This window comes from Mesoplodon bidens (genome assembly GCF_964165515.1).
Source record: "Mesoplodon bidens genome assembly, chromosome: 18".
Classification (NCBI taxonomy): Eukaryota; Metazoa; Chordata; class Mammalia; order Artiodactyla; family Ziphiidae; genus Mesoplodon; species Mesoplodon bidens.
In genome coordinates, this window is record NC_138175.1 from 55,790,342 (window position 1) to 55,816,280 (window position 25,939).

The 25,939-nt window shown below is 40.7% G+C and overlaps 1 protein-coding gene across 1 annotated transcript in view; it reads right to left on the reverse strand.

The window, feature by feature from the left end:
* LOC308605934 (uncharacterized protein) overlaps window positions 1–25,939 on the reverse strand; it is a 41,622-nt gene that overhangs the window by 11,237 nt on the left and 4,446 nt on the right. The window contains exons 3-4 of the mRNA XM_081216321.1: window positions 22,822–22,913; window positions 13,139–13,265 (exon numbers count right to left, since the gene is read on the reverse strand). Coding sequence (XP_081072447.1) covers window positions 13,139–13,265; window positions 22,822–22,836 — 142 coding nt within the window. The 5' untranslated portion in view covers window positions 22,837–22,913. The remainder of the gene's footprint in view (window positions 1–13,138; window positions 13,266–22,821; window positions 22,914–25,939) is intronic.

The window sequence follows — 25,939 nt, forward strand, 5'->3', positions numbered from 1 at the left end:
AGCAGGAGATCAAATCCCTCAATCGGCTCGATAAACCCCCCATCTGTGCAGTGTCTGAAGAGACAACGAGTGTTCCCACAGTTGAGGCCGTGGACTTTGGGGGCAAGTACTCGTAGGAGTTGGGTCAGGTCAGAGCATAAGCTGGCCCCACAGTGCCCACAGCAGGTGCAGAGACCGACCGAGAGTTCAATTTCTGCTTTTGATTTGTTTTTAGTTTTTTGTTTTGGTAGTTTAGTTTTTAGTGTTTGTTTTCATTTTGGGGTTCGTTTATTTGTTTGGTTGCTCTCTTCTTTTTTGTTATCTCTCTCTCTCTTTTGTGTGTGTGTGTGTGTGTGTGTTTCTTTGTTTTTGTTTGGTTTGTTTTTAACATTTGTCTTGGGGTTTTGTTTGTTCATTTTCTTTTTTGTTTGTTTTCGTTTGTGTGTTTCTTTGTGTGTGTCTGTTTTCTTTCTTTCTTTTTTTTTTTCCTTTTCTTCCACACTGTGCAGCTTGCAGGGTCCTGGTGCTCCGGACAGGGGTCGGGCCTGACCCTCTGAGGTGGGACAGCCTAGTCCAGGATGCTGGATGACCGGAGAACTCTCAGCCTCAGGGAATATAATTGGCAAAAGCTCTTCCACAGGTCTCCATCTCAACACCAAGACCTGGCTCCACCCAACGGCAAGCAAACTCCAGTGCTGGACGCCTCATGCCAAACAACTAGCAAGACAGAAACACAACCCCACCCATTAGCAGACAGGCTGCCGAAAGTCATACTAAGCTCAGAAACACCACAAAAAGAGCCACCAGATGTGGCCCTACCCATCAGAGGGACAAGATCCAGCTGCACCCACCAGAACGGAGGCACCAGTCCCCCCCACCAGGAAGCCTACACAAGCCACTGGACCAACCTCACCCACTGCGGGCAGACACCAGAAGTAAGAGGAACTACGACCCTGCAGCCTGCGGATAGGAGACCCCAAACACAGTAAATTAAACAAAATGAGAAGACAGAGAAATATACTGCAGATGAAGGAGCAAGGTAAAACCCCACAAGACCAAACAAATGAAGAGGAAAGAGGCAGTCTACCTGAAAAAGAATTCAGAGTAATGATAGTAAAGATGATATAAAATCTCAGCAACAGGGTGTCCCTGGTGGCACAAGTGGTTGGGAGTCCGCCTGTCAATGCAGGGGACATGGGTTCGAGGCCTGGTCCCGGAGGATCCCACATGCCACAGAGCAACTGAGCCCACGCGCCACAACTACTGAGCCTGTGCTCTAGAGCCCACGAGCCACAACTACTGAGCCCACACGCCGCATCTACTGAAGCCCACGCGCTCTAGAGCCCGTGCTCTGCAACAAGAGAAGCCACCACAGTGAGAAGCCCATGCACCACAACGAAGAGTAGCCCCACTCACTGCAACTAGAGAAAAGCCTGGGCACAGCAACAAAGACACAACACAGCCAAAACTAACAAATATAAATAAATTTATATAAAAAAATAAAATCTCAGAAATAGAATAAAACACAAGAAATGTTTAACAAGGAAATAGAAGAACTAAAGAACAAACCAATAGTGATGAGCAACACAACAACTGAAATTAAAAATACTCTAGAAGGAATCAACAGCAGAATAACTGAGGCAGAAGAACGGATAAGTGACCTGGAAGACAGAATGGTGGAAATAACTGCCAGGGAGCAGAATAAAGAAAAAAGAATGAAAAGAATTGAGGACAGTCTCAGAAATCTCTGGGACAATATTAAACACACCAACATTCGAATTATAGGTGTCTCAGGAGAAAAAGAGCAAGAGGAAGGGTCTGAGAAAATATTTGAAGAGATTATAGGCGAAAACTTCCCTGAACATGGGAAAGGAGATCGCCAATCAAGTCCAGGAAGTGCAGAGAGTCCCATACAGAATAAACCAAAGGATAAACACGCCAAAACACATATTAATCAAAGTAACAAAAATTAAAAACAAAGAAAAAATATTAAAAGCAACAAGGGAAAAGCAACAAATAACATACAAGGGAATCCCCATAAGATTATCAGATGATCTTTCAGCAGAAACTGCAGGCCAGAAGGGAGTGGCAGGATATATTTAAAGTGATGAAAGGGAAAGACCTACAACCAAGATTATCCTACTCAGCAAGGATCTCATTCAGATTTAACGGAGAAATCAAAAGCTTTACAGATAAGCAAAGGCTAAGAGAATTCAGCACCACCAAACCAGCTCTACAGCAAATGCTAAAGGAACTTCTCTAAGCAGAAAACACAAAAGAAGAAAAAGACCTACAAAAACAAACCCAAAACAATTAAGAAAATGGTAATAGGAACATACATATCAATAATTACCCTAAATGTGAATGGGTTAAATGCTCCAACCAAAAGACAGACTGGCTGAATGGATACAAAAACAAAACCTGTATATATGCTGTCTACAAAAGACCCACTTCAGACCTAGGGACACATACAGGCTGAAAGTGAGGGGATGGAAAAAGATGTTCCATACAAATGGGAATCAAAAGAAAGCTGGAGTAACAATACTGATATCAGATAAAATAGACTTTAAAATAAAGACTGTTACAAGAGATAAGGACACTACATAATGATCAAGGGATCAATCCAAGGAAACATACAATTGTAAATATTTATGCACCCAACATAAGAGCACCTCAATACATAAGGCAAATGCTAACAGCCACAAAAGGGGAAATCGACAGTAACACAATAGTGGGGGACTTTAACACCCCACTTACACCAATGGACAGATCATCCAGACAGATCATCCAGACAAGGAAACACAAACTTTAAATGGCACAATAGACCAGATAGATTTAACTGATATTTATAGAACATTCCACCTGACAGCAGAAGGATACACTTTCTTCTCAAGTGCATATGGAACATTCTCCAGGATAGATCACATCTTGGGTAACAAATCAAGCCCTGGTAAATTTAAGAAAACTGAAATCAAATCAAACATCTTTTCCAACCACAACACTATGAGATTAGAAATCAATTACAGGGGAAAAAAACTATAGTATAAAACACATGAAGGCTAAACATTACGCTACTAAATAACCAAGAGATCAGTAAAGAAATCAAAGAGAAAATAAAAAAATACCTAGAGACAAATAACAATGAAAACATGATGATCCAAAACATATGGGATGCAGCAAAAGCAGTTCTAAGAGGGAAGTTTACAGCAATACAATCCTACCTGAAGAAACAAGAAAAATCTCAAATAAACAATCTAAACTAACAGCTAAAGGAACCAGAGAAAGATGAACAAAAAAACCCCAAAGTTAGTAGAAAGAAATCAATCATAAAGATAAAAGAAATAAATGAAACAGAAGCAACAGCAAAGATCAATAAAACTAAAAGCTGGTTCTTTGAGACAATAAACAAAATTGATGAACCTTTAACCAGGCTCATCAAGAAAAAGAGGGAGAGGACTCAAATCAATAAAATTAGAAATGAAAAAGGAAAAGTTACAAAGGACACTGCAGAAATACAAAGGATCATAAGAGACTACTATAAGCAACTACAGGCCAATAAAATGGACAACCTGGAAGAAATGGACAAATTCATAAAAAGGTATAACCTTCCAAGACTGAACCAGGAAGAAACAGAGAATATGAACAGACCAATCACAAGTAATGAAATTGATACTGTGATTAAAAATCTTCCAACAAACAAAAGTCCAGGACCAGATGGCTTCACAGGTGAAGTCTACCAAACACTTAGAGAAGAGCTAACACCCATCCTCAAACTCTTCCAAAAAACTGAAGAGAAAGGAACTCTTCCAAACTCATTCTATGAGGCCACCATCACCCTGATACCCACATCAGACAAAGATATCACGAAAAAAGAAAATTACAGACCAATATTAGTGATGAATATAGACACAAAAATCTTCAACAAGCTACTAGCAAACAGAATCCAACAACACATTAAAAGAATCATACACCACAATCAAGTGGGATTTACCCCAGGGATGCAAGGATTCTTCAATGTACACAAATCAACCAATGAGATACACCATATTAACAAATTAAATGAAAACCATATGATCATTTGAATAGATGCAGAAAAAGCTTTTAACGAAATTCCACACCCATTTATGATAAAAAACTCTCCAGAAAGTGGGCACAGAGGGAACCTACCTCAACATAATAAAGGCCATGTATGACAAACACACAGCTAACATCATTCTCAATGGTGAAAAACTGAAAGCATTTCCTCGAAGATCAGGAACAAGACAAGGAGGTCCACTCTCACAACTACTATTCAACACAGTTTTGGAATTCCTAGCCACAGAAATCAGAAAAGAAAAAGAAACAAAAGGAATATAAAATTGGAAAAGAAGAAGTAAAATTGTTTGCAGATGAGACGATACTATACATAGAAAATCCTAAAGATGACACCAGAAAACTACTAGAGCTAATCAGTGAATCTGGTAAAGTTGTAGGTTACAAAATTAATGCACAGGGCTTCCCTGGTGGCGCAGTGGTTGAGAGTCTGCCTGCCGATGCAGGGGACACGGGTTTGTGCCCCGGTCCGGGAAGATCCCACATGCCGTGGAGTGGCTAGGCCCATGAGCCATGGCCACTGAGCCTAGGCGTCCGGAGCCTGTGCTCCGCAACGGGAGAGGCCACAACAGTGAGAGGCCCACGAACCGGAAAAAAAAAAAAAAAATTAATGCACAGAATTCTCTTGCACTCCTATACATGAACGAGAGACCAGAAAGAGAAATTAAGGAAACAATACCATTCACCACTGCAACAAAAAAAGAATAAAATACCTAAGAATAAACCTACCTAAGGAGGTAAAAGACCTGTACTCAGAAAACTATAAAACACAGATGAATGAAATCAAAGACGACACAAACAGATGGAGAGATATACCATGTTCTTGGATTTGAAGAATCAATACTGTGAAAATGACTATACTACCCAAAGCAATCTACAGATTCAATGCAATTCTTATCAAATTACCATTGGCATTTTTCATAGAACTAGAACAAAAATATCTTAAAATCTGTATAGAGACACAAAAGACCCCAAGTAGCCAAAGCAATCTTGAGAAAAAAAAAAGAGCTGGAGGAATCAGGCTCCCTGACTTCAGACTATACTACAAAGTCACAGGCATCAGAACAGTTTGGTACTGGCCCAAAAGCACACACATACATCTATGAAACAGAATAGAGAGTCCCACAATAAACCCATGTACATATGGGCAATTAATCTACAACAGAAGCAAGAATATACAATGGTGACAGTACCTTCAGTAAGTGGTGCTGGGAAAACTGGCAGCTACATGTAGAAGAATGAAATTAGAAAACTCCCTAACACCATACACACAAAAAAACTTAAAATGGATTAAAGACCTAAATGTAAGACCACACACTATAAAACTCTTAGAGGAAAACATAGAAAGAACACTCTTTGACATAAATCACAGCAAGATCTTTTCTGACCCACCTTCTAGAGTAATGGAAATAAAAACAAAAATAAACAAATGGGACCTAATGAAACTGAAAAGCTTCAGCACAACAAAGGAAACCATAAGCAACAAAGGAAACCATAAACAAGACAAAAAACAACCCTCAGAATGGGAGAAAATAATTGCAAACAAATTACTGGACAAAAGATTAATCTCCAAAATATACAAACAGTTCATGCAGCTCAATATCAAAAAAACAAACAACCCAATCAAAATATGGGCAGAAGACCTAGACAGACATTTCTCCAAAGAAGACAAACAGATGGCCAAGAGGCACATGAAAACATGCTCAACATCACTAATTATTAGAGAAATGCAAATCAAGACTACAATGAGGTATGACCTCACACAAGTCAGAATGGCCATCATCAAAAAATTTACAAACAACAAATGCTAGAGAGGGTGTGGAGACAAGGGAACCCTCCTTCACTGTTGGTGGGAGTGTGAATTGGTACAGCAACTATGGAGAACAGTATGTAGGTTCCTTAAAAAACTAAAAGTAGAACTACCATATGACCCAGCAATCCCACTACTGGGCATATACCCAGAGAAAACCATAACTCAAAGACACATTCACCCCAATGTTCACTGCAGCACTATTTAGAATAGACAGGTCCTGGAAGCAACCTAAATGCCTATCAGCAGACCAACAGATAAAGAAGACATAGTACATATACACAGTGGAATATTACTCAGCCATAAAAAGAATGAAATTGGGTCATTTGTAGAGACGTGGCTGGCCTAGACACTGTCATACAGAGTGAAGTCAGAGAAAAACAAACATCGTGTATTAACACATATAGGTGGAATCTAGAAAAATGGTACAGATCAACCTGTTTGCAAGGCAGAAATAGAGACAAAGACGTAGAGAACAAACGTATGGATACCAAGGGGCGGGGTCGGGTGGGATGAATTGGGAGATTGGGATTGTCATATCTACACTATTGATACTATGTATAAAATAGATAACTAATGAGAACCTACTGTATAGCACAGGGAACTCTACTCAATGCTCTGTGGTGACCTAAATGGGAAGGAAATCTGAAAAAGAGGGGATATATGTATACGTAGAGTTGATTCACTTTGCTGTACAGTAGAAACTAACACAACATTGTAAAGCAACTATACTCCAATAAAAATTAATTTAAAAAAATAAGTGAAATGGTAATTACAGGGAAATTTGCTGCTTTAAATGCTTATATTGGGAAAGAAGAAAGTTATCTTTTAACATGCTATTTTATACTAATATATATAAAATAGATAACTAATGAGAACCTGATGTACAGCACAGGGAACTCCACTTCACTTAGCTGTACAGTAGAAACTAACACATTGTAAAACAACTATACCCCCCCAAAAAAAAAAGAATATTGAAAAACCTTTAGACAGAGTCATCAATAAAAAAGGGAGAGGGCCCAAATCAATAAAATCAGAAATCAAAATGGAGAAGTTACAATGGACACCACAGAAATACAAAGAATCAAGAGACTACTCTAAGAAACTATACTCCAATAAAATGGACAACCTAGAAGAAATGGGTTAGAAAGGTACAATCTCCTAAGAATGAACCAGGAAGAAATGGAAAATATGAACAGACCAATCACAAGTACTGAAATTGAAACTGTGATTAAAAATCTTCCAAGAAACAAAGGTCCAGGACCAGATGGCTTCACAGGTGAATTCTCCCATTCTAATATTTAGACAAGAGCTAACACTCATTCTTCTGAAACTATTACAAAAAATACTTTTGGAGAGGAAGGAACACTTCCAATGAACTCATTCTGTGAGGCCATAATAACTCTGACACCAAAGCCAGAAAAAGATATTCCAAAAAAAGAAAATTACAAGTCAGTATCACATATATGCAAAAACCCACAACAAAATACTAGCAAACCAAATCCAACAATACATTAAAAGAAGCATAAGCCATGATCAAGTGGGATTTATTCCAGGGATGCAAGATTTTCAATATCTGCAAGTCAATTAGTATGATATACCACATTAACAAATTGAAGACTAAAAACCATATGATTATCTCAATAGTTGCAGAAAAAGCCTCTCACAAAAGTCAGCACTGATTTATGATAAAAACGCTTCAGAAAGTAAGCACAGATGGAACCTACCTCAACATAATAAAGACCATATATGACAAACACACAACTAACATCATACTCAACAATGAAAAGCTGAAAGAATTTCCTCTAAGATCAGGAACAAGACAAGGATGTCCACTCTCGCCACTTTTATTCAACATACATTTGGAAGTCCTAGCCACTGCAATCAGAAAACAAAAAGAAATAAAAGGAATCCAGATAGGAAAAGAAGTAAAACTATCACTGTATGTAGATGACATGATGCTACACGTAGAAAATCCTGAAGATGCCACCAGATAACTACTAGACCTCATCAATGAACAGGGTAAAGTTGTTGGATAAATATAAAAAATAATAAATATACAAAAATCTGTTGCATTTCTATATACTAACAACGAAATATCAGAAAGTGAAATTAAGGAAACAATCCCATTTACCATCTCATCACAAAGAATAACATTCCAAGGAATAAGCCTACCTAAGGAGGCAAAACAACTGTACTTGTAAAACTATATGATGCTAATGAAAGATATCAAAGATGACACTAACAGATGAAAATATATACTATGTTCTTGCATTCGAATAAGCAACATTGTTAAAATGACCATATTACCCAAGGCAATCTACATATTCAACGCAATCCTTATCAAATTAACAATGGCATTTTTCACAGAATGAGAACAAAACATTTTTAAAATTTGTATGAAAACACAAAAGACACCGAATATCTAAAACAAGCTCGAGAAAGAAGAACGGAGCTGGAGGAATCACAGTCCCTGACTTCAGACGATAATACAAACCTACAGTCATCAAAACGGTATAGTACTGCCAAAAAACAGAAACACAGATCAGTGGAACAGAATAGAAAGCCCAGAAATAAACCCACTCACTTATAGTCAATTATTCTATGACAAAGAAGGAAAGAATATACAATGGAGAAAAGACAGTCTTTTTAATAAGTGGTGCTGGGATAACTGGACAGCTACATGGAAAAGAATGAAATTAGAACATTCTCTAATACCACATACAAAAATAAACTCAAAATGGATTAAACACCTAAATGTAAGACCAGATACTATACAACTCCTAGAGGAAAACAAAGGCAGAATACTCTTTGATATAAATCACAGCAATATTTTTTTGGATCTGTCTCCTAGAGACATGGAAATAAAAGCAAAAATAAACAAATGGGACCTAATTAAACTTAAAAGCTACTGCAAAGCAAAGGAAACCATAAAAAGAATGAAAATACAACCTATGGACTAGAAGAGTATATTTGCAAATGATGCTACCAAAAAGGGATTAATTTCCAAAATATACAAAATTCATATAGCTTAATATCAAAAAAACCCATACAACCCAATCAAAAAATTAGCAGAAGACCTAAACAGATATTTCTCCAAAGAAGACATAAAGATGGCCAACAGCCACATGAAAAGATGCTCAACATCACTGATTATTAGATAAATGCAAATCAAAACCACAAAATGGTATCACCTCACACTGGTCAGAATGACCACCATCAAAAAGTCTACAAATAGGGGACTTCCCTGGTGGTCCAGGCGGTAAGGCTCCACGCTGCCAGTGCAGGGGACCCGGGTTCAATCCCTGGTTGGGGAACTAGATCCCATACACATGTCACAACTGAGAGTCCACATACAGCAACTAAGAAGTCCGCATGCGCCAACTAAATATTTTGCGTGCCACAACTAAGATCCGGCGTGGCCAAAAAAACAAAAAGTCTACAAACAATAAATACTTGAGAGGGTGTGGAGAAAACAGAACACTCCTACATTGTTGGAAGGAATGTAAACTGGTGTAGCCATTTTGGAGAACAGTATGGAGGTTCCTTAAAGAACTAAAAATAAAGTTACCACATGAACAAGCAATTCCAATTCTGGGCATATATCCGGAAAAGATGAAAACTCTAATTTGAAAAGATATATGCACCCCAATGTTTATAGCATCACTATCTACACTAGCCAGGACATGGAAGCAACCTAAATTTTCATTGACAGATGAAGGGATAAAGAAGATGTGGCACATATATACAATGGAATATTACTCAGTCATAAAAAAACAATGAAATAATGCCTTTTGCAGCAACATGGATGGACCTGTGAAGTCAGACAAAGAAAGACATACATGATACTAGTTATACATGGAACCTAAAAAAGTGATACAAATGAACTTATTTACAAAACAGAAATAGACTCACAGCCATAGAAAACAAACTTATGATTACCAAAGGGGAAGGTGCAGGATGCGGGGGGTTAGAGGGGCGAGGAGAGAGATAAATTAGGAGTTTGGGATTAATATATACAAACTACTATATGTAAAATAGTTAAACAACAAGTACCTACTGTATAGCTCAGGAACTATATTAAATATCTTGTAAATTGCTGTACACCTGAAATTAACACATTATAAATTAACTATACTTTAAAAAAAACCCTCTTGTGTAGATGTTTAAACAATGTTTCACAAAGGTGTAAAGACCACTTAATGGGGGAATGCAGTCTATGGAACAAAAGGTGTTGACAGGACTTCCCTGGTGGTGCAGTGGTTAAGAATCCACCTGCCAATGCAGGGGACATGGGTTCCAGCCCTGGTCCGGAAAGATCCCACATGTCATGGAGCAACTAAGCCCGTGTGCCACAACTACTGGGCCAGCACTCTAGAGCCCACGAGCCACAACTACTGAGCCCATGTGTCACAACTACTGAAGTCCGGGTGTCACAACTACTAAGTACATGTGCTGCAACTACTGAGCACACGCGCCTAGAGCTGGTGCTCCTCAACAAGAGAAGCCACCACAACGAAAAGCCTGTGCAACACAACAAAGAGTAGACCCCGGGGCTTCCCTGGTGGCGCAGTGGTTGAGAGTCCGCCTGCCGATGCAGGGGACACGGGTTCGTGCCCCAGTCCGGGAAGATCCCACATGCCGCGGAGCGGCTGGGCCCGTGAGCCATGGCCGCTGAGCCTGAGCGTCCAGAGCCTGTGCTCCGCAACAGGAGAGGCCACAACAGTGAGAGGCCCGCGTACCGCAAAAAAAAAAAAAAAAAAAGAGTAGACCCCGCTCACCACAACTAGAGAAAGCACAAGTGCAGCAAGACCCAACGCAGCCAAAAAAAATTAATTAAAAATAAATAAATTTTTTTAAAAAGGTGTTGCCAAAACTGGATGCCTACTAACAAAAGTATTTACTTGGCCCATTATCTTACACTACAGACAAAAATTAACTCAAAATCGTTAAAAGACCTAAACCTAAGTCCCAAGTGTATACAACTCCTAGAAGGAAACATACAGAAAAAGTTTCTTGACATTGGACTCACAAATGATTTATCAGGTATAACACCAAAAGCACAGGCTACAAAATAAAAACAGATAAATTGGACTATATCAAAAATATAAACTACTCTGCATTAAAGCACAGCGAAAAGACAACCAACAGTAAAAGAAAACATTTCTAAATCATATATCTGATAATAGATGAGTATGAAGAATATATAAAGATTCTAAGAGGGACTGATTCACCAATTCCACCACAGGGACCCTTCCCCAATCAACCATCCCACACGTTGCAAATATAAAGCAAAAACCCCAAGAGTAACATAGAAATTTGAACCTAATGATAAAATAAAAAATCATTTATAATGCATAGAAATGTACAAAATGAAAGTACCAGTGTCTTAAACACATTGTCGTTCATCACTGAAGGTATCCCTCCACTTCATAAGCTCTCATTAAGACGCTTCAAAATTTGCTGTTGGGGTAGAATGAACAATGGCACAGGCAATGAAGAATGTGGCCTCAGGGCTTCCCTGGTGGCACAGTGGTTGAGAGTCCGCCTGCCGATGCAGGGGACGCGGGTTCGTGCCCCGGTCAGGGAAGATCCCACATGCCGTGGAGCGGCTGGGCCCATGAGCCATGGCCGCTGAGCCTGCGCGTCCGGAGCCTGTGCTCCGCAACGGGAGAGGCCACAGCAGTGAGAGGCCCGTGTACCGCAAAAAAAAAAAAAAAAAAAAAAAAGGCATCAACAACAGTTTAGCCAACAGCCTCACAGATATGAGAATGTGAGCTTTGACAAAGTTGTCCTGGGATAAATTCCTATACCAATTTAAAGAGGCTAAAATGTATGGTCATTGAGACACATGAATAACACAGTCACAGTGCCCTTGAGACAGGCTTTTGTGACAGTCCCCAAAGCCAGAAAAAAAACCAGTAAGACTTATCAGTCAGACTCCTGTGATACTTTCTATCTCGTATCCTAGAACATGCTGACCACTCTACTGAGTAGCTTCGAGTGGTGATTTTGTACAGAGCAAGAAAATATTACAACATACGAGGAATAGTGTCTCTATCAAAATTTTCTGTTACCCAGTAAACACTCTCCATAGAGAATCCACAAGAGGTTGCCAGATAAACATAGGTGGATTATCACAGCAAGGAAACCAGGTAAAATTTCAGACCTTAGGAATATACTTCAAAGAAATTTAAGAGGTAAAATCATACAAAGTAAGGAGAAGGTAAAATTAGGAACAGTCGACATTCCCAGACTATGTAGAGCAGTACAAGAGTAAAAATAATACAACGTCTAAGGGTCAGACATTATAGGATCTTGAGACGGGACCATGTACTCGACCCACAGATGCCAAGCTAAGAGCGTGAAAGATTCACATATGCTCCCCTTGTAGGATTTGGGATCAAAAACAGTATCTCTCCATCCACTGTCCTTATACTTTTCCTAAGTAACAATCACAGAAGATCCAATCCACCTGCCTGTCCCACACACCCCTAAACAAAAGAAACAGCCCTTCTGAGATACCCATCTTTGTTTACACTTTTGATATACTCCCACACAATGTATTCTTGGCTATTTTTCACATTTCTCCCCACTGTCCACGGCTCTTTCTCTTGCTCCAATGTGGAGAGAATATTCAGACCAGAAAAAGAAATTCTGGGACTTCCCTGGCAGCCCACCAGTTAAGACTCCATGCTTCCAATGCAGAGGGCATGGGTTCAATCCCTACTCGGGGAACTGAGATCCCACAAGCCAGGAGGTGTGGCCAAAATTTTTTTAAAAAAAGAAATAGAAATTCTGGTTTATCAGGACAAAGAAATGTGAAGTGCTGCGGTTTTCCTAAAATCCCAGTTCTTTGCTCAGCTGAGGAGTGAGGACATTACAGATGGGTCAGGAAAAATATTTCACAAATTCATCCACCGCCTGCCTTCTACACAGTGAACGGTGTAATATGCAGACATCGAGCTCTCTTCCTGCAAAAACTGAGTCAAAAGCCAAAAGGCAGAAAATGGGAAATTTGGTATTTTTTAAAGTTTGCCATTGAGCTTTGTACATAATTAAGCTCTGGGACAACCCCTAATGTAACATGAAATGCACAGAGCATCTGAAGAAAGGATCAGTTTAAACTCATGATGCCACATCATGGGTGAGTCAACAGGGCTTTCAAAGATTATCAGGGCCTCCCAAGAGGCACACAAGGGAAAATGCAAAGATACCCAAGGGCAGATCCCAGCTCTGGAGGGAAGTTATCCTCACCCAGGGAGATCAGGTTCCTGTAGGTCTCCACCATCACGTCCCTGTACAAGGCCCTCTGAGCAGGGTCCAGGCATTCCCACTCCTCCTGAGTGAACTCGATGGCCACATCCTCAAAGGTCAACCGTTCCTGAAATGAAACCACATTTCACCAATGGGCCATGAAGAGTTCTCACCTTCATACAAATGGAAAAGAGGAGTAAGGGGTAAGGACTGATTCAATTAAAGTATGTGTTCTACCAGATCCATTTAGAGGTATTGGGGAAAATTATGTATCTCTAATCTTAATTTCTTATGCTTTTCCATAAGACCTTATGAGATCCTCCAATTAATATGGATTTTTCATCACTGTCAAAAATCTATGAAACACCTATAAGTAAAACTCAACACCGTGTTGTCTATGCAGAAGTGTTAGGTATTACGTTCTACACACTGAGTGAGATCCAGTATGTAGATGAGATGACAAAGTTCGCACTGCTTTTAATGAAAGGTCAAAATCTTCAACTATGATGATGATAACAACGACTAGAAGTGTTTGAACACTTCCTATTGCTCTAAGTTACAGTAATGTTACTCTAAACATTACTCTAAATAAGTACTTGTACAGGCAAGACCTTGTTATCCACATAACAGCTCATTAAAGAAAGATCTGTCCCCATCTTACAGAGGATAAAAACTGTCACAGACACTCTGAGAAACTCAACTCAGATCAAGAAGGTAAGAAATGTTACAGCAAGCACTTGAACTCAGAGGGTTGTGCTCAGCAACTGAAGCTTAAGAATCAAATAGTTAAGTAATACAGAAAGCATTAAAAGTACATTGAAAGAGGGTTCCCTGAGAAAACTTGAAAGAAGTCCAAGGTGAACAACATGGAATGACATGAAAGGTCATTATAGATGTGGACACACAAGCACATACACATAAATTGTTAGCAATCTTACTACTACTTAAACCATTAACAGGACTGCATAGAAAAATTCTAGGCAATGGAATATACTGAAGACAATTTCAACTGAAAAGATATATAGTTTTTTTTTTGTTTTTTTTTTTTCTTTTTGTGGTATGCGGGCCTCTCACTGTTGTGGCCTCTCCCGTTGCGGAGCACAGGCTCCGGACGCGCAGGCCCAGCGGCCACGGCTCACGGGCCCAGCCGCTCCGCGGCATATGGGATCCTCCCAGACCGGGGCACGAACCCGTATCCCCTGCATCGGCAGGCGGACTCTCAACCACTGCGCCACCAGGGAGGCCCAGATATATAGTTTTAAAATCATGATGTCTTTTATCTAAACCACAGACTTGCACATCCATGCACTCATGCACATACATATCTGTAAAAAATAACTGAAATGAGAGGAAAATCTCTTGGCAGATTTTTGGACTTTTTTTTTTTTTTTTTGCAGTACACAGGCCTCTCACCCTTGTGGCCTCTCCCGCTGTGGAACACAGGCTCCTAATGCGCAGGCTCAGCGGCCATGGCTTATGGGCCCAGCCGCTCCGCGGGAGGTGGGATCCTCCCGGACCAGGGCACGAACCTGTGTCCCCTGCATCGGCAGGCAGACTCTCAACCACTGCGCCACCAGGGAAGCCCTGGACAATTTTTTTTTTTTTTTTTTTTTTTTTTTTTTGCTGTATGCGGGCCTCTCACTGTTGTGGCCTCTCCCGTTGCGGAGCACAGGCTCCGGACGCGCAGGCCCAACGGCCATGGCTCACGGGCCCAACCGCTCCGCGGCATGTGGGATCTTCCCAGACCGGGGCACGAACCCGTGTCCCCTGCATCGGCAGGCGGACTCTCAACCACTGCGCCACCAGGGAAGCCCCCTGGACAATTTTTTATCACCCTTTTATTCACGTGTATTTCAGCATCTTTCAGACAATGAAAATGTATGACTGTACTCAATTTAGTTTGTCAACATGATTCTGTAGTAGGCTACTAAAAAAAAATGGTACGAACATTTAAAAAAAATAGAATACTTGAACTCAAATCTCAATAAGATAACCATACTCAAAAATATAAATATGGGCTGGTGTACCTCAAAAAATAAATAAAAATACCTAGAGACAAATGACAATGAAAACACGACGATCCAAAACCTATGGGATGCACAAATCTTAACAATTTTAAGAGACTGATATCATAAAAGTAAACAACAATGAAATAAACAGCAGAAGAAAAAAAAAGAAAATTCCCCCAAATGCAGAAATTAAACAACTCACTCTTAAACCACTAATGGGTCTAAGAAGAAATCACAAGGGAATTTTTAAATATATGGATGAAAAGGAAAATACAACCTACCAAAATTTATAACACACAATGAAGGCTGTACTAAAAGGAAATTCTAAACTGCTAAATGCTTACAGTAAAAAAAGAGAAGAGATCTCAAATCAGAACTTTATTTTTACACCTCTAGAAAATAGAAAAACAAAAACAAACTAAACCCAAGCTTAGCAGAAGGAAAGAGGTAAATAAGAAAAATGAAACCAGGGACTTCTCTGGTGGGGCAATGGTTAAGAATCTGCCTGCCAATGCAGGGGACATGGGTTTGAGCCCTGGTCTGGGAAGATCCTACATGCTGCAGAGCAACTAAGCCCGTGTGCCACAACTACTGAAGCCCGCAGGCCTAGAGCCCAAGCTGTGCAACAAGAAAAGCCACCACAATGAGAAGCCTGCGCTCCGCAACAAACACCCAACAACGAAGACCCAATGCAGCCAAAAATTAATAAATTAACATATTAAAAAAAGAAAGATTAGACCAGAGATAAATAAAACAGCAAGTAGAAAAATATAAAAATGAACAAACCAAGAGTTGGTGTTTTGAAAAAACTGAATGGGAAAACCCTTAGCTAGACTAAGGAAAAAAGAAAAAAGATTCAGGGGCTTCCCTGGTGGCGCAATGGTTGAGAGTCCGCCTGCCCATGCAGGGGACATGGGTTCGTTCTCCAGTCCAGGAAGATCCCACATGCTGCAGGGCGGCTGGGCCCGTGAGCCATGGCCTCTAGTGTGTCTGGAGCCTGTGCTCCACAACGGGAGAGACCACAGAAGTGAGAGGCCGGTGTACCTCAAAAAATAAAAATAAAAATACCTAGAGACAAATGACAATGAAAACACGACGATCCAAAACCTATGGGATGCAGCAAAAGCAGTTTAAGAGGGAAGTCTACAGCAATACAATCCTACCTCAGGAAACAACAAACATCTCAAATAAACAATCTAACTTTACACCTATAGGAACTAGAGAAAGAACAAACAAAACCCAAAGTTACTAGAAGGAAAGAAATCATAAAGATCAGAACAGAAATAAAAGAAACAGAAACAAAGAAAACAATAGCAAAGATCAATAAAACTAAAAGCTGGTTCTTTGAGACAATAAACAAAATTGATAAACCATTAGCCAGACTCATCAAGAAAAAGAGGGAGAGGACTCAAATCAATAAAATTAGAAATAAAAAAGGAGAAGTTACAACAGACTCCGCAGAAATACAAAGCATCCTAAGAGACTACTACAAGCAACTCTATGCCAATAAAATGGACAACCTGGAAGAAATGGACAAATTCATAAAAAGGTATAACCTTCCAAGACTGAACCAAAAAGAAATAGGAAATATGAACAGACCAATGACAAGTAATGAAATTGAAACTCTGATTAAAAATCTTCCAACAGGGCTTCCCTGGTGGCGCAGTGGTTGAGAGTCTGCCTGCCGATGCAGGGGACACGGGTTCGTGCCCTGGTCCGGGAAGATCCCACATGCCACGGAGCGGCTGGGCCCGTGAGCCATGGCCGCTGAGCCTGCGCGTCTGGAGCCTGTGCTCGCAACGGGAAAGGCCACAACGGTGAGAGGCCCGCATACCGCAAAAAAAAAAAAAAAAAAAAAAAAAAAAATCTTCCAACAAACAAAAGTCCAGGACCAGATGGCTTCACAGGTGAATTCTATCAAACATATAGAGAAGACCTAACACCCATCCTTCTCAAACTCTTCCAAAAAACTACAGAGGAAGGAACACTCCCAAACTCATTCCATGAGGCCACCATCACCCTAGTACCCAAACCAGACAAAGATACTACAAAAAAAGAAAATTACAGACCAATATCACTGATGAATATACATGCAAAAATCCTCAACAAAATACTAGCAAACAGAATCCAGCAACACATTAAAAGGATCATACACCATGATCAAGTGGGATTTATCCCAGGGTTGCAAGGATTCTTCAATACACGCAAATCAATCAATGTGATACACCATATTAACAAATTGAAGAATAAAAACCATATGAAAATCTCAATAGATGCAGAAAAAGCTTTTGACAAAATTCAACACCCATTTATGATGAAAACTCTCCAGAAAGTGGGCAGCGGGAACCTACCTCAACATAATAAAGGCCATATACGACAAACCCACAGCAAACATAATTCTCAATGGTGAAAAACAGAAAGCATTTCCTCTAAGATCAGGAAAAAGACAAGGATGTCCACTCTCACTGCTACTATTCAACATAGTTTTGGAACTCCCAGCCTCAGCAATTAGAGAAGAAAAAGAAATAAAAGGAATACAAATTGGAAGAGAAAAAGTAAAACTGTCACTGTTTGCAGATGACATGATACTATACATAGAGAATCCTAAAGATGCCACCAGAAAACTACTAGAGCTAATCAATGAATTTGGTAAAGTTGCATGATACAAAATTAATGCACAGAAATCTCTTGCATTCCTATACACTAATGATGAAAAATCTGAAAGAGAAATTAAGGAAACACTCCCATTTACCATTGCAACAAAAAGAATAAAGTACCTAGGAATAACCCTACCTAGGGAGACAAAAGACCTGTATGCAGAAAACTATAAGACACTGATGAAAGAAATTAAAGATGATACCAACAGATGGAGAGATATACCATGTTCTTGGATTGGAAAACTCAATACTGTGAAAATGACTATACTACCCAAAGCAATCTACAGATTGCAGATATCAAATTACCAATGGCATTTTTTACAGAACTAGAACAAATCATCTTAAAATTTGTATGGAGACACAAAAGACCCCAAATAGCCAAAGCAGTCTGGACGGAAAAAATCAGAGCTGGAGGAATCAGATTCCCTGACTTCAGACTATACTAACAAAGCTACAGTAATCAAGACAATATGGTACAAAAACAAAAACATAGATCAATGGAACAAGCTAGAAAGCCCAGAGGTAAACCCACGCACCTATGGTCAACTAAATCTATGACAAAGGAGGCAAGGATATACAATGGAGAAAAGACAGTCTCTTCAATAAGTGGTGCTGGGAAAACTGGATAGCTACATGTAAAATAATGAAATTAGAACACCCTCTAACACCATACACAAAAATAAACTCAAAATGTATTCAAGACCTAAATGTAAGACCAGACACTATAAAACTCTTACAGGAAAACATAGGAAGAACACTCTTTGACAGAAATCACAGCAAGATCTGTTTTGATCCACCTCCTAGAATAATGGAAATAAAAACAAAAATAAACAAATGGGACCTAATGAAACTTAAAAGCTTTTGCACAGAAAAGGAAACCATAAACAAGACAAAAAGACAACCCTCAGAATGGGAGAAAATATTTGCAAATGAATCAACGGACAAAGGATTAATCTACAAGATATATAAACAGATCATGCAGCTCAATATTCAAAAAACAAACAACCCAATCCAAAAGTGGGCAAAAGACCTAAATAGACATTTCTCCAAAGAAGACATACAGATGGCCAAGAAGCACAAGAAAAGCTGCTCAATATCACTAATTATTAGAGAAATGCAAATCAAAACTACAATGAGGTATCACCTCACACCAGTTAGAATGGGCATCATTAGAAAATCTACAAACAACAAATTCTGGAAATGGTGTGGAGAAAAGGGAACCCTCTTGCACTATTGGTGGGAATGTAAACTGACACAGCCACTATGGAGAACAGTATGGAGGTTCCTTAAAAAACTAAAACTAGAATTACCATATGATCCAGCAATCCCACTACTGGGCATATACCCAGAGAAAACCACAATTCAAAAAAACACATGCACCACAATGTTCACTGCCGCACTATTTACAATAGCCAGGTAATGGAAGCAACCTAAATGCGCATTGACAGATGAATGGATAAAGAAGATGTGGTACATATATACAACGGAATATTACTCAGCCATAAAAAGGAACGAAATGGAGTAATTTGTAGAGACGTGGATGGATCTGGAGACTGTCCTACAGAGTGAAGTAAGTCAGAAAGAGAAAAATATTGTATATTAACGCATATATGTGGAACCTAGAAAAATGGTACAGATGAACTGGTTTGCAGGACAGAAATTGAGACACAGATATAGAGAACAAACGTATGGACACCAAGGGAGGAAAGTGGCATGGGGGATGGTGGTGGTGTGATGAATTGGGAGATTGAGATTGACATATATACACTAATATGTATAAAGCAGATAACTAATAAGAACCTGCTGTATAAAAAAATAAAATTCAAAAAGAAAAAAGAAATAAAAAATTTGAACCAAATTATAACTAGAGAAATTTAAAAAGTCATAAAAAACCTCAAACAAAGAAAAACCCAGGGCTTCCCTGGTGGTGCAGTGGTTAAGAATCCACCTGCCAATGCAGGAGACACAGGTTCGAACCCTGGTCTGGGAAGATCCCACATGCTGTGGAGCAACTAAGCCCATGTGTCACAACTACTGAGCCTGCGCCCTAGAGCCCACAAGCCACAACTACTGAGCCTGCACTCTAGAGCCTGCAAGCCACAACTACTGAGCTCACGTGCCACAACTACTGAAGCCTGTGGGCCTAGATCTCTAGGAGCTTGTTGCTCCACAACAAGAGAAGCCACCACAATGAGAAGCCCGTGCACTGCAACAAAGAGTAGCCCCCACTCGCCACAACTAGAGAAAGCCCACGCCCAGCAATGAAAACCCAACACAGCCAAAAATAAATAAATAAATAATACTTAAAAAAAAAAAGAAAAACCCAGGACCAAATTCTATGAATATTTACAAAAGAATTACCACTAGGGCTTCCCTGGTGGCGCAGTGGTTGAGAATCTGCCTTCTAATGCAGGGGATGCAGGTTCGAGCCCTGGTCTGGGAAGATCCCACATGCTGCGGAGCGGCTAGGCCCATGAGCCACAACTACTGAGCCTGCGCGTCTGGAGCCTGTGCTCCGCAACAAGAGAGGCCGCGATAGTGAGAGGCCTGTGCACCGCAATGAAGAGTGGCCCCCGCTTGCCACAACTAGAGAAATCCCTCGCACAGAAATGAAGACCCAACACAGCCAAAAATAAAATAAATAAATAAATATTTAAAAAAAAAGAAAAGAAAAAGAATTACCACTAATCCTGCTAAAAATGTTACAGAGTTGAAGAGGGAACTCTTGCAAATTCATTCTATGGAGCCAGCATGATTCTGATACCAATCCCAGACAAAAACACAACAAGAAAGGAAAACTAGAACCAATACCGCTGATGAATATTGATGCAAAATCCTTAACAACGGGGGCTTCCCTGGTGGTGCAGTGGTTAAGAATCCACCTGCCAATGCAGGGGACACGGGTTCGAGCCCTGGTCCGGGAGGATCCCACATGCCGCGGAGTGACTGGGCCCGTGCGCCACAACTGCTGAGCCTGCACTCTAGAGCCTGTGAGCTGCAGCTACTGAAGCCCGTGTGCCACAACTACTGAAGCCCACGCGCCTAGAGCCCGTGCTCCACAACAAGCGAGGCCACCGCAATGAGAGGCCCGTGCACTGCAACGAAGAGTGGACCCCGCTCGCTGCAACTAGAGAAAGCCCACGTGCAGCAACGAAGACCCAATGCAGCCAAAAATAAATAAACAAAATAAATAAATTTATTTTTAAAAAAATCCTTAACAACGTACTAGCAAAATAACTTAACACCACATTAAAAAGATCTGACATCTTGATATCCAAGTGATTTTATTCATATAAGGCAAAGAGGAGTCAACATACAAAAATCAATTAATGGGACACACCATATTACAGATTAAAGGAAAAACACACACAGGACCATCTCAATTGATGCAGAGAAAAGCAATTGACAAAATTCAACAACCTTTCAGGATAAAACACTCAACAAACCAGAAAGGGTAAATTCTCTCAACGTAATAAATGCCATTTATGAGAAAAGCCCAGCTAACAACATTCTCAGTGGGGACAGACTGAAAGCTTGTCCTCTGAGGTCAGGAAGAAGGCAAGGATGCACACTCTCTGCACTGCTGCTCAACAGAGAACTGAAACTCCTAGCCAGAGCAATTAGATAAGGAAAAGAAATCTACGTTATCCAAATTGAAAACATACTTACCTTCTTTCTTAGATGACAAGGTTTTATATGTAAAATCATGAAGATTCCACAAGAAACCTGCTATATCAAGAGTGTTAGAAAAGTTGTTGTATACAAACTCCAAATGCAAGAATCGGTTGCATTTCTATACACAATGAACAATGTCAAAAGAAAACAAGGAAACAATCTTATTTACTATAGCATTAAAAAGGGATGAAATATTTAGGAGTAAATCAGCCAACATGGTGAAAGACTTGTACAGTGAAAACTAATAACCATTGCTAAAAGAAATCCAAACAGATACAAATAAATAGAAAGACAACCTGTACTCATGGGTTGGAAGACTTAATACTCTTAAAATATCCAAGCTACACAAAGTGTTATACAGATTCAATGGACCCATTATCAAAATTTCCATAGCAATGTTCGCAGAAATAGAGAAAAAAAAAATGCTAAAAGTCATACGGCAGTTCTAGAGACCACAAATAGCCAAAAGTCTCTTGAACAAGAAGAAGGTGGAGGCCTGCCTCCCTTTTTATTTCAAAACATATTAAGAAGTAATCAAGATGGTGTGGTACCAGTATAAACACAGATACATAAACCAAATGAACAGAACACACTACTCAGAAATAATCCTTTGCATATATGTAAAATGTATTCACAAGGGTGCCAAGATACACATAGGGGAAAGGAGAGTATCAATAACAATGGTGCTGAGAAAACAGACCGACTAGGAAAAGAATGAAGCTGGAATCTTGCCCGTATCAGAAGTAAAAACTTCTGTCTGTCAAAGGATACAATCCACAGAGTGAAAAGACAACCTCTGAGGAATGGAGATGATGAAAGTAATTTAAAGAATTTCCAACTGCCAGAGATTTAGGTTGATTTCATAGTTTAAATTTGATGATAAACTAAAACACCCTCTACCACTGATGTCTATTTTTGAACTTTCCGTTCTATTACCAATCGTTAAGATTTAAGGAGAGTGACTCACATTTTTAGCTTGAATTGCTTTAGAGAAAGTCAGAACAAACTGCTCCAATTGGTCTGATTTTCGGATTTTATCAGGTATTGTGCATGTTAATACCTGACTTCCAAGTGCAACTTCTGTACCCTGGTTGACAGAGAGCAGACAGTGCATCCGGATGGGGCCCCTCAACAATCCCTGTTGCCCAAGAGCACTGACACCACGTCTCCAATGCATGGGTGTGAAATCTAAGTGGGGACAACAGACCCTGAGGGAGGGCCCCAGGTGAGTGTGATGTACAGGGGTCAGGCAGGATACTTCAGAGTCAGAGAAGATTAGCAAGTCCAAAAAAGGGCATTTCAGAAAAAACAGATTGAGAATCAACCAAAAATATGACTTTACCTGAGAAAGAGCCATTTCTGACTCCTCCTTCTTTCCTCTCCCTCCTCTTCTGAGTTTCTTCCTCAGACAACGTGAGTCTTTAGAGGTCGATCCTGAAAGTGGAAAAGATGTTGTTTAATGCTTAGAATCGACACACCCCCTTCCTGAGTCACCACCACACACACAGGGAAGCCCTCAGCATGTGGAACAGACAGTCCTCTGCTGCCCACTGTCCCAGGAGGGGCTCAGGACAGTAACTCCCACACAGAGACCAACAGGTGAGTTTCCCACCCTTTCCTTCAGATCACGCTCCCCTCCTGGTGAGGCCCTCACGTACCCAGCAGCAGTGGGCACTTCAGCTGGACCCGACCATCCCCTTCAGGTCACAGACCAGCCCTGATCCATCCCCACGCAAAGCAGAGCCCTCAGCCTCAGCCCAGATCTCAGCCCTCGGGAATGGGGGGACCCAGAGTCCTGATGCTCAGTGACGGATCCAGATTGGACTCACCTGGGGCAACATAAATATTACCGAGCTTTGGTCCCACACTGACTACATGAAGAGGAATCCCTGGTCAGAGGGTACAAGACATGTGTATGCATAAAGCCTCGTCGATCAATGGGAAGCCTGGGTGGAGCACCACGCACAGGAGGCAAGCCCAGCACGGCCCCCACTTGCTTATTCTTTCCCAGCTTTACTGAGGTGTAATTGACAAAATGGTGTAAATGTAAGGTGTACAAAGTGATCCTCTGACAGATGTGTATACTGTGAATAATTATCACTATCAAGTAAGTCACACTTCCATCAACAATTACCATTTTGTGTGTGTGTTGTGAGGACACTTAATTGTTTCTCTGTGAGCAAATTTCAAGTATATAGAAACAGTACATCAGATCCCCAGAACTTATTCATTTTACAACTGAAAATCTGTATGCTTTGACAGACATCGCCCCATTTTCCCTACCACCCAGCTCCTGGTAACAGCCCTTCTACTCTATGGCTCTATGAGTTTGATAATTCTAGTTTCCATGTACAATATCTGTCCTTTGTCAGGCTTATTCCACTTAGCATAATGTTCTCTAGGTTCATTCATTTTGTCATAAATGCAGGATCCTTGATTTTTCATATTTATATACAGTGAATAACATTTCATTATACATATTCTATACATACTATACAATATACAGTATATGTTTAGATACCACGATTTTGTTACCCATTCTTTTGTCAGCAGACATTGTGGTTGTTTCTGTTCCTTGGCTACTGCAAATACCGTAATACTCATGAGACTGCAGATGTGTCCCTGAAAACACTGATTTCCTTTCCTCTGGATATCTGCCAGAAGAGGGTTTAATAGACTGTGTGCCTGTTCTATGTTTAATTTATTGCGGAATCTCCATATTGTTTCCCAATTTAGCAGTACCATTTACACACCCACCAACAGCACCCAAAGGTTCCCTGTTCTCTGTATTATGCCTCTGTGTGTGCATATTTCGGGAGGGACAGGAGTGGATGACGGAGCACCCAGCACTGGCTTGGCAGCAAGAAAGCTGCAGCTGCATCTTCCCACGGATGAGCCCCCGGACTGCAGATCACTGCAGTGTGGCTGTCCTCTGATTCTTGCAATAATCTTTCCCAACAACACGAGACTTGATGACTCTTCTCAAGTTGGGCCCACAGACCCATCCCTAGCAGGACCTCCTTCCTAAAAACATTCTGCAGTGTTAAGCTTAGTACTCATAATTTCCAGTCTGGACTCAAACAAACTTACAAACTCTCATGGGGTCCAACACAGTGTCCATAGAGCCCATAATGATTCCCTCATCCTGTTACACAAGGACAGAAAACATTTCAAGCCCTAATAACTCATGCATGAGGGATAATACATAAGAGGACAACACCCAAGGACACACTAGACACAAGGTGCCGTATTTTCATTTACAGTGACCCAGGCAAAACACTGAAATCTCCAAAAAAACTACTAAAAAGAGAGATATTTCTAATGATGCACATGCCCCAGTGAGACGCCAACATCTTCCAAGGCAACACTCCAGATTCTCTTTGCATCTTTCCAAATGCATATGAAACTTTCTTCACTGGCAACACCAAATACTCAAAGATACCAAAGTTAACGCAAAAAATGATCTCTGAGATTTTTCCTATATTACTCTATTGGTGGCATGATGATGCTTGCCCTCCTAAAAGAGCCAACAAAAGCCAGTGTGTGGAGTGGATGCTGGGGGGCAGGCTCTAGATCCAGCCCCTTAAGACCAAGGCACCCATTCTCCTGCACCCAGAGCCCCCTGTGGGCTCTGCTCAGGCCATAGTTCTAACAGTGGAGGATAACATTTCTCTCAGCCAAACTCCACTTTCTTCACTGCTGCTCACATGTGATCATGAGTTATCAAATCAAACCCATGCAGGCAAATGTCAGCCTCAGCACTGATGTCCCAGGGAACCTGAGCTAAGACAACAGGGCACCTCAAACCACTCCATGCACGTTCAACAAACCCACTTCCAGGTTCTCCAGCCTGAACTGAGACATTCCTTTCCAACAGATCCACACAGCCCTCGATCCCATAACTACACTTGGGACAGGTGCACACACCATTCACTGGGCTCATCTTGATGCTCCCACTTGCTGCCATATCCCTCCTGCGGTCCCTAGAGGCTCCCCTCCACTTTCCCCATTTTTCTACCTCTCCTCCATGCATGATTGACTAAAGGAGACTAAAAGGCACAGGGACTTCTTGGCAAAGGGATCAAAACAGGAATGCACACAAGCTGCCACCCAAAGGATATTGGGCATTCAGTATGAAAATCAAGAAACGCCCTCTGGGCTTCCCTGGTGGCGCAGTGGCTGGGGTCCGCCTGCCAATGCAGGGGACACAGGTTCAAGCCCTGGTCCAGGAAGATCCCATATGCCGTGGAGCAACTGGGCCCGTGCGCTACAACTACTGAGCCTGCGTGCCACAACTACCAAAGCCCGCGTGCCTAGAGCCTGTGGTCTGCAACAGGAGAGGCCACTGCAGTGAGAAGCCCGCGCACCACAATGAAGGGTAGCCCCTGCTTGCCGCAATTAGAGAAAAAGCCCACGCACAGCAACAAAGACCCAGTGCAGCCAAAAATAAATAAATAAAA